At 37.9% G+C, this 13,918-nt stretch overlaps 3 protein-coding genes across 3 annotated transcripts; 1 reads left to right on the top strand and 2 right to left on the bottom strand.

Moving 5' to 3' along the window:
- Window positions 1–157: 157 nt before the first annotated feature.
- On the bottom strand, window positions 158–11,741 carry LOC137297990 (uncharacterized). Its single transcript, XM_067830006.1, has 3 exons — window positions 11,610–11,741; window positions 10,457–10,798; window positions 158–2,078 (listed from the first exon to the last, which is right to left on the bottom strand). Exons 2-3 carry the CDS (start codon window positions 10,776–10,778, stop codon window positions 1,918–1,920), a joined length of 483 nt encoding a protein of 160 aa, XP_067686107.1. The 5' UTR covers window positions 10,779–10,798; window positions 11,610–11,741; the 3' UTR covers window positions 158–1,917.
- On the top strand, window positions 3,089–6,453 carry LOC137297989 (nuclear apoptosis-inducing factor 1-like). Its single transcript, XM_067830005.1, has 4 exons — window positions 3,089–3,571; window positions 4,903–5,004; window positions 5,420–5,564; window positions 5,952–6,453. Exons 1-4 carry the CDS (start codon window positions 3,388–3,390, stop codon window positions 6,271–6,273), a joined length of 753 nt encoding a protein of 250 aa, XP_067686106.1. The 5' UTR covers window positions 3,089–3,387; the 3' UTR covers window positions 6,274–6,453.
- LOC137297988 (putative nuclease HARBI1) lies at window positions 5,978–10,056 on the bottom strand. The gene is made up of 4 exons (XM_067830004.1): window positions 9,151–10,056; window positions 8,708–8,816; window positions 7,496–7,664; window positions 5,978–6,180 (listed from the first exon to the last, which is right to left on the bottom strand). Exons 1-3 carry the CDS (start codon window positions 9,867–9,869, stop codon window positions 7,497–7,499), a joined length of 996 nt encoding a protein of 331 aa, XP_067686105.1. The 5' UTR covers window positions 9,870–10,056; the 3' UTR covers window positions 5,978–6,180; window position 7,496.
- Window positions 11,742–13,918: the final 2,177 nt, after the last annotated feature.

Raw genomic sequence — 13,918 nt, forward strand, 5'->3', positions numbered from 1 at the left:
AAATATATATATTATACAAAATAAATAAACTGTCTTTCCCTTTACAAAAAACATAATGAAGGATAATGAGACCTCTATGACCAATGTCCAGAGATCTTCCTTAAAATGCCTGCCCCAAAATTGTGCTTCATTCATTTACATATGACAAACACAGAAGTTAAAAATCTTACGTTTATTTGTAGTATCATAAAAGTATATAAATGAAACTTATGATTCGTATCTATATAAAAATTAGTATCTCAGTACCATGAATGATTATGAATATATACAATGTATGATATCAAGGTTATGATGCATTAACCAACAGGCCAGGTTATCTATCCATTTTGTAAAGTAATGGGTTGCATATATCGTTTTCTTCACTCTTCCAGCATCTGCATTTATCCAGCGGCGCATGTGTCTCTGTTATATTACCATAACGAGAGAAAGGAGAAATATGACACTGGATAATTGAGGCTGTACCTCAACATACTTCTGATCAATGGTCAACAAATACAGATGAAGATGGGTTGTCTCCCTTTCCACAATTATCAGTTGCAAAATGTGTAATATAGATGAAGAGCTCACCATGTTGTATTGAAATCTTGAATAAAACTTATGTAATAATGAAACTAAATGTTTCGGTGTCACCACTAGATGCAATGAGACCTCCTCACGAAGGTCTCCCAATGCTGGTCTATATCTGTCCTCCATGGAGACAGATCATATTCAGTTTCAGTGGCATATAAAATGAAAACCAATTCTTCTCACTTTTAACACCGTACTTACTGTAATTAGCACCATGATCAACTAACTGGAGAAACTGTTCACATGCATACAGTGAGCGTACACTGATGAATTATTGCATCCATATGTCCAAAATAACAAAGTATGAATTATTATCCATTTAATGTAAATGACTTTACAACGAATCGTAAATGTCTCTCTTAACATACATTAATCATGTTACAACTCTGGTACAGATGTCCCCCCCAAAACATTAATTTTTATTCAGTTTAGCAGATAGACATTTAGTGAAGGTCTTGTGAAAACATATATTTCTCTAAAATGTCTCCTACAGCCATGTATAATGGGAATATATACTACATATAATGCATTTGATTGGAATGTACATTTGGAAATTCATGAGGCCAACATACCAACTGTATGTAATAATCATCTTCACTACATGCCTATGTACAGGAAATAATTTGTATTTAAATAAGAACGTCATTAAAGAGACACTAGCACATTTAAAACTTCCTTTATAGTTCAAAAGAACAATTAAAAGTCACCTGTATGTACTAGCCATCAAAAGCTCAGACTCACTTAATACACTCGCTATATGTGATGTATATACATGTGGTTACATCAAAGATTGATTTCTCCATTAACTTGGGGGAATAAACTGCAAACCTTATGCAGATGAATTGCACAAGGATCATGCATCAAAATGCTGAAAGGCATGTGCAAGTATTGTGCATGAGGACAGCTGCATTTTGGTGTAGTTTTGTTAATAATTCACCAATTTTCACTGAGTTTCATCATTTATTGAAATCATGACAATAACCTTTATCAATGTTTCACAATACATCAGTTCATGTGTAAACAGTTCCTTTAAACAGCATGCAATATTTTGCAAAATTTATTTTAGAACAGTTGAGTGAAGTAAGTGGCTGCATTTACACCAGTGAGTCTACCTTTTGATGGGTGGTACTTGTTAAACAATATTGTCTGTGACTGGTATTGTAATTCGGATAAAAAGAGTTTCAGAATAACGTAACTATGGTAACAGCAACTCTACTGTGTCTCCTGAAAATGTTTTTGTTACAAGTTGTATCTCATTGATGCTTTAGGCTGATACTGAGGCACTGGTAGCTTCATTGGCTGGTTCTTGAATGAACTATGACCTCGGGTGAGGACGTGCTGGAGAGTTGGTCAGTATCTGTACTTGAAGTATTCATTGAGGACAAGGGCCAGGATGAGAATCAACAGCACGAACATGGACACAATTCCTGCGGCTGCAACACCCTTGGCGTAAGACCCATACTTAGATGCCTTCACGTAATCCAGTCGACTGAAGTAGACCTTTGACTGTTCTGAAAGTAGAAGAATGTAATCATAAATGTCCCGTTGTACATGTCAAAAGAGTTAGCACCATTCTGTCTTAGCCAACAACAAAGCTCTGCAGCCATACTATCCCGCCTTGGTCTACAACCAGGTCTGCAGCAACACTATCCCTCCTTAGCCTACAACCAATCTGCAGTCACACTATCCCTCCTTGACCTACAACCAGCTCTACGACAAGCTCTGCAGTCATACTATCCCTCCTTGGCCTACAACAAGCTCTGCAGCCATACTATCCCTCCTTGGCCAACAACCAAATCTGCAGCCATACTATCCCTCCTTAGCCTACAACCAAATCTGCAGCCATACTATCTCGCCTTGGCCTATGACAAGCTCTGCAGCCACACTATCCCGCCTTGGCCAACGACCAGCTCTGCAGCCATACTATCCCTCCTTGGCCAACGACCAGCTCTGCAGCCACACTATCCCCCCTTAGCTAACGATCAGCTCTGCAGCCATACTATCCCTCCTTGGTCTACAACCAAATCTGCAGCTACACCATCCCTCCTTGGCCATCAACTAGGTCTGCAGCCACACCATCCCTCCTTGGCCATCAACCAGGTCTGAAGCCATACTATCCCTCCTTAGCCTACAACCAAATATGCAGCCATACTATCCCGTATTGGCCTACAACCAAATCTGCAGCAACACTATCCCTCCTTGGCCTACAACCAGCTCTGCAGCCATACTATCCCTCCATGGCCTACAACCAAATCTACAGCAACACCATCCCTCCTTAGCCTACTACTAAATCTGCAGCCATACTATCCCTCCTTAGTCTACGACAAGCTCTGCAGCCATACTATCCCTCCTTGGCCAACAACCAGCTCTGCAGCCATACTATCCCTCCTGAGCCTAAGACCAACTCTGCAGCCATACCATCCCTCCTGGGCCAACAACCAGCTCTGCAGCCACACTATCCTTCCTTGGCCAACGACCAGCTCTGCAGCTATACTATTCCTCCTTGGCCTACAACCAGGGGCCGGATTCACCAAACTTCTTAGAATTTTCTTAGTTTTTATGCTTAAGTTTCTTAAGAATTCTTAGCTGAGAATTTATCTTAAGTAGCAATCCACTAAGCCACTAAGCATAAATCTTAGCTAAGAAATTTAGAAATTCTTAGAATTTTCTTAGCGGTAATCGCTTGGAATTATGGGATGCAAAGTTATGCTAAGAATTTTCTTAGATGACGTATTTGGAATTCCCCGTATCTATTAATAGCACACTTGAACTCTCCTCGCGTGGAGATTGAAAAGAAAATTTACGCAGACGACAATAACAATGTCAATGGACAAGAAAATTACAAGAAAGCCAAACTGGACGGCGGAGCAGACCTTGTTCTTAGCGCGCCTCGTGGAACAGAACAAGGCTGTGTTGCTCGGCCGATTTGGCCCGGGCGTGACATCATCCCGAAAAAAGGAGATCTGGACGGACATTACGAAGCAAATAAATGCCACCTTCACAGGTAAGTGACGATACTTTAAGATATTATCACCTTATGCCCGAAATTGTGAAGTATTTGCCTCCTACGATAATTCACTTATTAATGTATGTTTGTTTGTAATAATGTAAACGTTGAAATAATTGCAAGCTGAAAAAGTGGGATGGCCGATATGTGCTATTTTCGATCACCCATCTCAAAACATAATCGATTACCCATCTCAAAACTTAGACAAGTGGTAACAACATATTGTCTGTGCAGCTTATTATGATCATTTGAAGTAACAGTTGCATACGTGAAATGTTGTGCATTTTCATTTGTAAAAGCTTACAAGTATACGAAAACACACACATATGTAGTAAATACTAGTATGTTCATGGAACTAGCGAGTGGAGTATATATATATTTACAATATTAATTGTTGATCGTTTAATCTGGTTGCATGGTCAATTGTAAAATTTTTCATTACTGAAAATAACAAGAATAAATCAATGTTGATTTGATATGTTGATAATTATTAGTTTTATCTTGGAAGTACAGGTTGATATTCAGGTATTATCCAAGCAGGTAAGATATTTCTACTGTAGGATTTCATGAAAGAATCACACATAAAACATTCCATTCCAACAAAGTGTGAAAGACTCACACATGTATGAGTTTGTTGTCCAAATGTGAAAAACTCACACATTATCATTATATTTTACCCTGTGTCTGTAAGACTCACACATTATGATTTTATTTTACCCAGTGTGAAAGATTCACACAATGACACATTATGATTTTATTTCAAGCAGTGTGAAAGACTCACACATCATGATTTTATTTTAACCAGTGTGAAAGATTCACACATTATGATTTTATTTTAATCAGTGTGAAAGATTCACACATCATGATTTTATTTTAACCAGTGTGAAAGATTCACACATTATGACAAATTTGTTATGTTGTGTTTGCAAGATGTGTCTCATTAATTTATTTGATCAAACACTGACCCCTTTGAGTTATTGTTCCTCATCTTGACTCCCTTAAAGCTTTTGAATGGCAGTCCATTATATGGAGTTGGTTCAATTCCAACCGAAGGCATACACAGAGTCAGTGTTTATTTGTTCCTTAAGTTACTATTAACAGTGCTATGTTGAAATAGCACTAATTTTCTGTAATGTGACTAATTTTGGTTTGCTGAATTGGGCTCTTTTCATACACACCCTTACAATGAACCTGTGTTAATGCCATAACTGGGATTACAATAACTTTAGATCATGAAATTAATAAAGTAAATTTATTGCAAATGTATATATTTGATGTAATATTTTTTATTCAAAACATTTAATGGAATATATTTGTCCTTTTCCCAGGATGTGTTAGAACTAGCGAGGAGGTGGAGAAGAAGTGGCACAACACTCAGGCCAAGTCAAAATATGACATCGCAGCATACAAGAAAGGGGCTGCATCTACAGGTGAGAGTTCAAATGTAGATTTAGGATCTAAACTAACAGATTTTTGTCAATCTGTTGTTCATGAGAAGTGATTATTTTGAAGAAGAATAAAAAGAGTAATAATTACTGATTTTCATATTAATGATTGAATGATGTATGATTATCTGGGCAATGGCATATCACGTTTGTACTAATGTAACATCAATTACACCTTCTTAAAATAAAGTGCTATGGATAAATGACACTTGTAAGTGTGCAATATTAGGCTGTTTACAGGCAATTTCATTTTAAGTTGTACAAAACCCCAACAACATTAATACCACCCAAACTCATAGAAAATATGTTGAATAACACCTCCTCCTGAAAAATATGATTTTTGCACATGTTTGATTATTGATCAATGTATGGTGAACCATGTAGTGTCTGTACATTGTAGGTGGTGGACCATCGCCATTCCCACTGTTAAATGAAACAGCTGAGGTTGTGTGGGACATTCTGGGGAAGGACAATGTGTGCATATCAGGAATCCCTGAGTCAATGGATTCAACTTTACTCCAGATTCAGGATTCTGCTGAGTCAAGGTTTATCAAAATGTTATGCTTTATTGTTTGTCGTAATACCTACAATGAAATTAGGTTCATCACATTCTAAATATTCTTGCCATAGCATAAGGTCTCACGCAAAATCAAGGAAATCACTAAGAGTATTAATAACAAATTTCATTTTTAAAATAACTCCAGAAAAAAATGATATTTATCCATTGAGTTTCATTAACTTGTCATTTTTATAATTTACATAGTGTTTTATACATGAAACAATTCAAAAAGCGATGCCAGCTAAGTCTTACCACCTACATGAAAAGACCATTAGGCTTGACCTACTAAAAAATCAAATATGTGTATAAATAATTGCTGTTCAATTTTGACCAGATTACAAGTCAAGCTGATTATATTTCATTTTAATTTCAGTGATGCCATGACATTGTTAAACATACAGTCGCTGCCAGGTGTGGAGGGGTCTTTTCATGTTGTCGACAGTGTGGCAGATGTGGCAGATGTGGCATTTACTCCAAGTACACCTGTAGATGCTTCAGCGACTCCAGTCAGGCCTACAGAGAAAGTCTCTTCACGAAGTAGAGAAAGATTTGCTCCACCATCAAGACCATCCCATGTTCCATCTTGCAGTAAATGTGATGAGCTGCATCACAAAAAAATGAAATTGGAAATAGAAGTTCTGGAACTCAAAAAGAAAGTAATGGAACATAAACTAAGGAAAATTATGGAAGAGTAGCAGTTTTGAAGTTGTTTCATAGGGGTGTCACAATACGTATGTATAACAATGTTAAGGTCACAATATGATACATATTGCGATACAACAAATTCACGCCATAGTAAGGAAGTCTGCTAAAAGCAGGATGGAAATCTGAGACACTAATAATTTCTTGTGACAGTCATCATAGTTTTGCATATGTTTTCAGAAAACTTTCATTCAATCTGAAGTCACAAAATTCTAGCTACATCTATATATCGGAGCGGTCTAGAAAAATTTTACTACTAACATTTTGATGGAGATCCATATAGTGTAAAATTTGATTTGATGAAGTTGTAAAATAGGAATTGGTACAGTCAAGCAATTATCACTTTTTGAATTGTCAATAAAACTGTTCCGATGCATTTACTTATTGCGACACCCCTATTGTTTCATATTACATATATTATGGTACTCTCTTTGCTGCAATGATACCATGGTCTGAGGATCTGACTGCTCTGCCTTCTCAAGCCTTTAAATCCATCATGGCTTTTATAACCTGTACATACCAATAAGAGTAGGTTATTTGACTTGAGCCAATCTTTTCTACATATGTCAAGTAATGGTTAAAACTGTTGTTTGTTGTGGTTAAATATTGGGGCTGAGATGTGAATCGTAAAATCATTTACCAAATCTGAATAAAAACAGTACCATATGTAGAAGCTGACAAAAATATTTGTTACGTTATTGTTCTTGCAAATACTTTCTAAAAGTTGACAAATCTATGATATTAACTCTTCCTAATTACCGGTATACTTCATCTGATTTACTTATGTTACAGTTGCTGGATGAATCAGGACTCACGACTTGAGCATTTATAATCAAAAATATATTTTATGTGAATGTATATTTCAATTTTAATTCAAACTACCTGGATTATTAAGATTTTAATGGCTTCATGCCTGTCTTTAAGTAGATATTGATTGATAATCCCTCACATGTTGGGTACTCATCCCAACATAATGTCTACTTGTTCCAGTTGTGTACTTTACAAGTCACCCCTAAAAGTTGAAATGTATCTAAATAAGTATGATGTCATTTCTTTTAAGTGCATTTGAATTCATTTATGAAAATTCTCTCCATTAATGCATTCAGTTTAAACTAATTCTTATAGTTTTAAGTGATATTTAAATTACAGTGATATTAATTTGCTACTAAATCTGTTACTGTCATGTTGGTGACAATGTCAGATAATTTGTCTTACACTAGAAGTGAGTGTTGGCAAAGTGATCCCTGTAAATGAGGTTATGACCAGACAATGGTGGAAGAGTTTGTGGCTGGTCGTCCTCGTCTGGCTCCATCGATTCACCATCAGGCAAGGGAATGTTCCTCATCTTGCATATGTTGTGCAACACAGCACAAGATGTGATGACCTGTTGGGAAAATTAAATTAAACATGTTATGCAAAAAAAGGCCAACTGATTTAATAATTTGTGTATCTTCAGATTGCATTACATTTATCTTGCTTTGTTCACAATGAGGCATGGCATTCAGCTGTGACAGGTACTTTTGGCGAATTTCATTAGATTTTGTACATTGCATAAAAACATGGTATTTATCTTCAATCGCTCCAAAACTAGTTTACACAGATAGAACTAGTTACATCACTGTCTTTGAGTCTCCTTCAGATGCATATGATCCATGTTATTAATTATCATTGACAATTCACTAATACCTATATAAGTAAAAACCAATTTTGAAAATGCATAAGCTACCTATCATATTTAAGCACTAACTTAATATTATTATCATAATTGTTAATTGCTAGATGTAACTTCAGTGTGTGTGTGTGTGTGTGTGTGTGTGTGTGTGTGTGTGTGTGTGTGTGTGTGTGTGTGTGTGTGTGTGTGTGTGTGTGTGTGTGTGTGTGTGTGTGTGTGTGTGTGTGTGTGTGCGTGTGTGCGCACACGTGCTTATATGTGCGTGAAAATATGTATTGTATATTTTATTGTTGTTAAAAAATGTTCTCAATAATGCCACAGTGGAATAAACCCACTTTAGCACGACCCGCTGCCTTGGTCATAACTTGAGTTGATAAGCACATGCTGCTGAATGGTTCAATTGAAGACAATCTTTCTTGATGATTGCAAAATGATATAAATGGAGTATTTAAGAACATGTATATGTAGACATATGTAACACATATATCTTAATACTTACAGACATGCACAGGCATGGAAGTGCACACACTTTCACAAACACACACACATGCAAGAACTGCTTTAAATAATTTTATTGAAACATAAATATTTTTTTTAACTGTAATTATTAAGAAAGATTTCTGTCTACTTGTAAACATCTTTATAACATCTTCAAAACAGTTAATTCTTAAGGCATAGTTTCACTAAAAATAACACTGAGTTTACACAGATGAATAACTGCCCTCCACATTTATTATTTTTGTACACATATTTACCTTGCATGTTTTTTGTGGTGATAGTCTAACTTCACCATGCAAAACATGGAAACGGCGTTTCAACTGCCCAATCCCTCTCTCGACTACACTTCGAGTCCTTTTATGAGCTCTGTCAGAAAATCAAATGCAGTGAATAATAATTTAAAATCTGCAACAGCATATTTGTAATTTCTTATTGTCACATAAATGAATAACATGATATTTATGAACATTGATAAATAGTCCATTTAGCCCTGAAATATTCATTAATGGGTACTATCAGTTCAATAAGTACATTGTATTCATGAAGTAAATTAATCATTGAGGATTGTAATTTGTTCCAGGAAAGAAACCTTCACTTTTTTAATGCAACCAAGTTACACTTTTATAGTTTTTTTTGAAAGGGGGCATAACTCTATTCTAGTACCCGATGGAAGTCCTGTCGTTTTCGAGGTTTAGTTTACCTGTTGTATGCTGTCTGAGAGCCGGGATGTGGTTGAAGATAAGGTGTGAGGAGCCAATCTCTACATGGATATCCACTGTCCCCAAGCAAATGGCAGCCGGCAGGCATCACATGGCGTGTAAACAAAGCGCAAACGCCGCTCTCGGTCAGTATGCGCGAGTCATGAGTGGACCCGGGCCATTTCGCTACAACATCGATGATTTGCGAACTGTGGTCAAAGATAACCTGAGTGTTGATGCTGTGGTATTGTTTCCTATTCACATAAGCAGGTTCGTGCTGGGATGGTGCCAGAATCTGAATGTGGGTGCCATCTATCACCCCAACCACTCCGGGAAAATTAGCGATGCCATAGAAACCTAGTTGGTTTCTTCGTATTTCAGCTTGACTGGTAGGAAACGAAATAAACTGTCGAACTATGGCAGGAACAGACACTGCAGTTATTGTTTGTGTAATGGCCCTACTGACTGACGACTGTGAAACTCCAATATGATCAGCATTACACAGCTGCATCTTCCCAGTGGCCAAGTATCGCAGCGTCAACAGAACTTTTTCTGTAGCCGATAAGGGATTGCTTCTTTGTGTCAGAGGTGAAATTTCATTGGAAATCAAACTTACTACAAACTGTATGCCATCTTTGGATAAACGAAATCTTCGTGTCAATTCTTTTTCAGTGTATTTTTCTAAAATGTTGTTTCTATCGGTGCTTGCATTGGCGGCCATCTTTGTTTACTTTAAGAAATTTCTTAAGGGCTTAAGTTACCTATGCATGGTTCTTAGTCTAAGAAAAAATCTTAAGCACTAAGAGGTTTGATGAATACGACTTAAGCAAAATTCTTAGTATTGTAGAGGTTGTTATGGAAACTAAGAATTCTTAGCAGATTTAAGAATTCTTAAGGTTTAAGAAAATTCTAAGAAGTTTGGTGAATCCGGCCCCAGGTCTGTAGCCATACTATCCCTCCTTGGCCAACGACCAGCTCTGCAGCCACACTATCCCTCCTTGGCCAACGACCAGGTCTGCAGCCACACTATTCCGCCTTGGCCAACCACCAGTTCTGCAGCCACACTATCCCTCCTTGGCCAACGACCAGCTCTGCAGCCACACCATCCCGCCTTGGCCAACAACCAGGTCTGCAGCCACACTATCCCTCCTTGACCAACAATCAGCATTGTAGCCATGGTAATCGGCCTTGGCCTACCATCAGCTCTGTTGGCATGGTACCTTGCCTCTGTCAGTTCTGTTTTAGTGTATTTAGTTGTCTTATGCTCTTGTCATACATAGCATCTACCACTTATGTCCTGTAGCTTACCTGAAAGGAGGATGGCGAAGATTCCAAACAATGGGTTGATGAAGAGAGAGCAGAAGGCAAAACCCCAGTGGTCAGCAGGTTTCTTCTCTGGGTTTGGTTGCTTGGTGACAATGGGCAACATGTAGGAGATTTGTGAAGGGGCATAACTGGTGTAGGTGGAGTACAGACTCTTCCTACTCCCAGACACATAGGAGTAGCTGGACGGTCCATAGCTTGCCATGCTATGCTGTGACGGGTAGCGGTTCATCTCAATCTCGCTTCCTGCCTCTGACCAGCTGTCGCCGCGAGAATTGAGATACCCAGCTGGGTACCCATGTGACATGATGATGATTCAGACGGTACCTATAAACAAATGCAATAAAATATCTATGAGAAACAAACATCACTCCTATTACGTATACACAGTGTATGCAATAAGCCAAAAACACGGCCAGACATCAGGACTGGTAACTTCAAAATGTCACCACCAGCCCAAAAAGGACTTAACCGGATCAAATCTGGTGTATTTGCCCTGATGAATGGAATATCTAAATATTTTACCAGACCTATAGGCTGGCTTGCTATAAATTTAGACCATTTGTCAGAAAGTTGGAAAGAAACCATAATTACTGTTGGATACAATTTCAGTAATCGTAATGTCTTTACACAGACAAATGGTGCAATATCATCATGATCATGGAGTGGGGTACACATGTAAAGAGTTTGAACGCTCACATCAAAGAACACACCATATGTAAGTAGTTGCATGAAATCACAATGGGTCAATGCTCCAAACGTTTAAATTTTCATAGCGATTCAGCATGCCACTCCATGAACATACTTGATGATCACTAGTTGACAGTGATAATGTCACTAGTGAGTTGGTATTAATTGCCCATCCATTTTTAAAGAGATCGTGTGTTTCTTAATCAAGCACTGACTAGCCCAAACTATATGAATCAAGTATTTTGGCATAATTTTGCGACAGAAACTATCACCTTTCGAATAGTTACGGTTTTGTTAATTTTGATCTTTGCCACTGAACTAAAACTTACTATCTCGAACAATTATTTCCGGTATATGTAAACAGCCAAAACAGAGACACTGCACAGATTATGGAAGCATGTACCAGCAGTTCGGTGCGTTTACAGTTAAACAAAGCCTGTTTGCTTACCTTGGTTCTTGACCAAAAAGTAGTTTCGATACCTGAATTCCACAGATAATTCACCTGAATTATACAGGTAGAAGCGGAAATGTGTTTTGAAGTAGCATATATAAAAGTGCAGTACGACGTATTTAATGGTTATTTCAGTATCCGATTTGGTTTTGTGTGCAACCCTGATTCATCATAAAAAGTTAATATGTATTTATACTTATGTCTAAATAAACAAACAATTTTGACATTATTGACATATTTATGTTTAATCAACAATAACAGCCAATCTCGTTCAGAAGTCTTTTCAAGTGTCGTTCAGAAAGTAGTACATACCTTTGACGCATGCGCAGAATTGCATAGCATACCTGGCAGGTGAGTAACGAGCTGCGACGTTCCGCACTAGACTTGCTCCGGCTCCTAAATCACGCAGTAAATTGCACAGGAACGCCGAATGTAACGTGAATTTGATTGATTAAGTAAAGTGGATGATTTTGAGAATGGTGTAATACCTCAAGAAGATAGTAGTGGTATCATATTTGTTTTAAAGAAATATTTGGTATTCGTCGGTGTAAAGTTTGGTTAAACCTTATCAATGGGATAAGCATGCAAAAGTGTCATACATCAGGCCAGGAAATGTTTTGCTGGGCACCTAACAGAAAATTTACCCAAGTACGTTCGAATTTCTTTTTTGGATATTAGATACTAAGTTACATTGTGTATGTTTTGCTGTATTGAGTTGAGGCCTGAGGGTTGGATATTAATTATAGCCAATACAGAAACCATTGACACCTTTACACATTAACACTTCCCTCGGGTAAACATCTCCACACAAACGTACACAGTGCTGAGTTAAGTGGCATATAGCCTTTGTAATACATGTACTCATCTTTTATAAAACGTTTTATAATATTATGAAATTAGATTGAGTAGATTGGCATTAGACGGAGTGCCAGTTCTAAGTTATTACAAGTGAGAAAGGAAGAATATTCGTTTAAACAGCATAATAATTACAGGACACAGTATTTGTTATGTCTACTCAGATTTGGCTGTGTATGGGAATCGCAAGAACAAGTCTCAAAGAACAATCAATCGATGAACAAATGGATCGATAAGAATGTTCGTGTGCACTTCCCATGGTTTCAGCATGACAAATTTTCAATTGAAGATAAAGGACTGTGCTCTCTTTGCGAGATCGGTAGGTGTAGGTAACGAAGGTAACTAGGAAACAATATAACGTTTAACAATGGATGATCGATATTCTTTCAGATGCTTGATATTTCCATAATCGTTTGAAGAATTTGTGTGATTTCAGTGTGCATGTTTATGCTTACTCTCAGGCGACGTCATGGCCACATTGGCCATCTTGATACGACTACCATGCCTTTAGTACTCACATGGTTACCACGCCCACGACACTGATATGACTAACATGCCCGAGATAGTGACAATGCATGGATGACCCTCCCACCAAACGGAGAGTTCAGCCTTGCCCATCACAAGAAGATTCAGACATTTCCTGTTTTGCCAGTTGACCATGAGTGAGGTAAGGATATGTGTCCCCTATCCACCACACTGCGACTACATTCTGCTTTGCCACAACGCCCAATTTTACTTCAGCATCACCCTCGTGTTGACACTCGTTTGCTTGACAGTGTGGTATCATCCTCGGCTGAGTTGAGTTGGATTTACATCACATCGACATTATTCCACCAATGTAGTGGCGAGATCAAGCTTGCATTCTGAGTAAACATTTTAAATAACTCCAAATTAATTAAATTTTTAAAAGACCCATATATTTATTACGTTGTTATTTAGAAACAGAAAATGTCATACACGTCCTCAGTGCCGTATGGGGGTCTATCAAGTGTTCTCTAATGTCAGTGTAAATTCTCATCACGACCCTTGAAGATCCAGGTTAGAATTGACCTTCAGCAAACCCATGCTTGTAAGAGACATAGAAATGGAGAAAGGCAGGTGTGTTTCTCTATCTCTATGTAAGAGACGACTAATGGGATCGGGTGGTCAGCCTCGCTGACTTGGTTGGTACAGGTCATCGTATTCCAATTGCGTCGATTTGTGCTCATGCTGTTGATCACTGTGTTATCTTGTCCACATTTCGTTATTTACAGACAGACATCATATAGCTGGAATATTGCCAAGCACAGGCAAACCATGCAGCAGAAGCCTTGTGTTTTCGGTGGTAATACACACAGATCGTGTCATGTGTTCAGGCGAACCACGATTCTCTTTGCGTCGTCTTGAAAAACGATGATCGTCACTATAATACACACTGATCGTGTCATGTGTTCAGGTGAACCACGATTCTC

This window comes from Haliotis asinina, chromosome 10, assembly GCF_037392515.1.
Source record: "Haliotis asinina isolate JCU_RB_2024 chromosome 10, JCU_Hal_asi_v2, whole genome shotgun sequence".
Classification (NCBI taxonomy): domain Eukaryota; kingdom Metazoa; phylum Mollusca; class Gastropoda; order Lepetellida; family Haliotidae; genus Haliotis; species Haliotis asinina.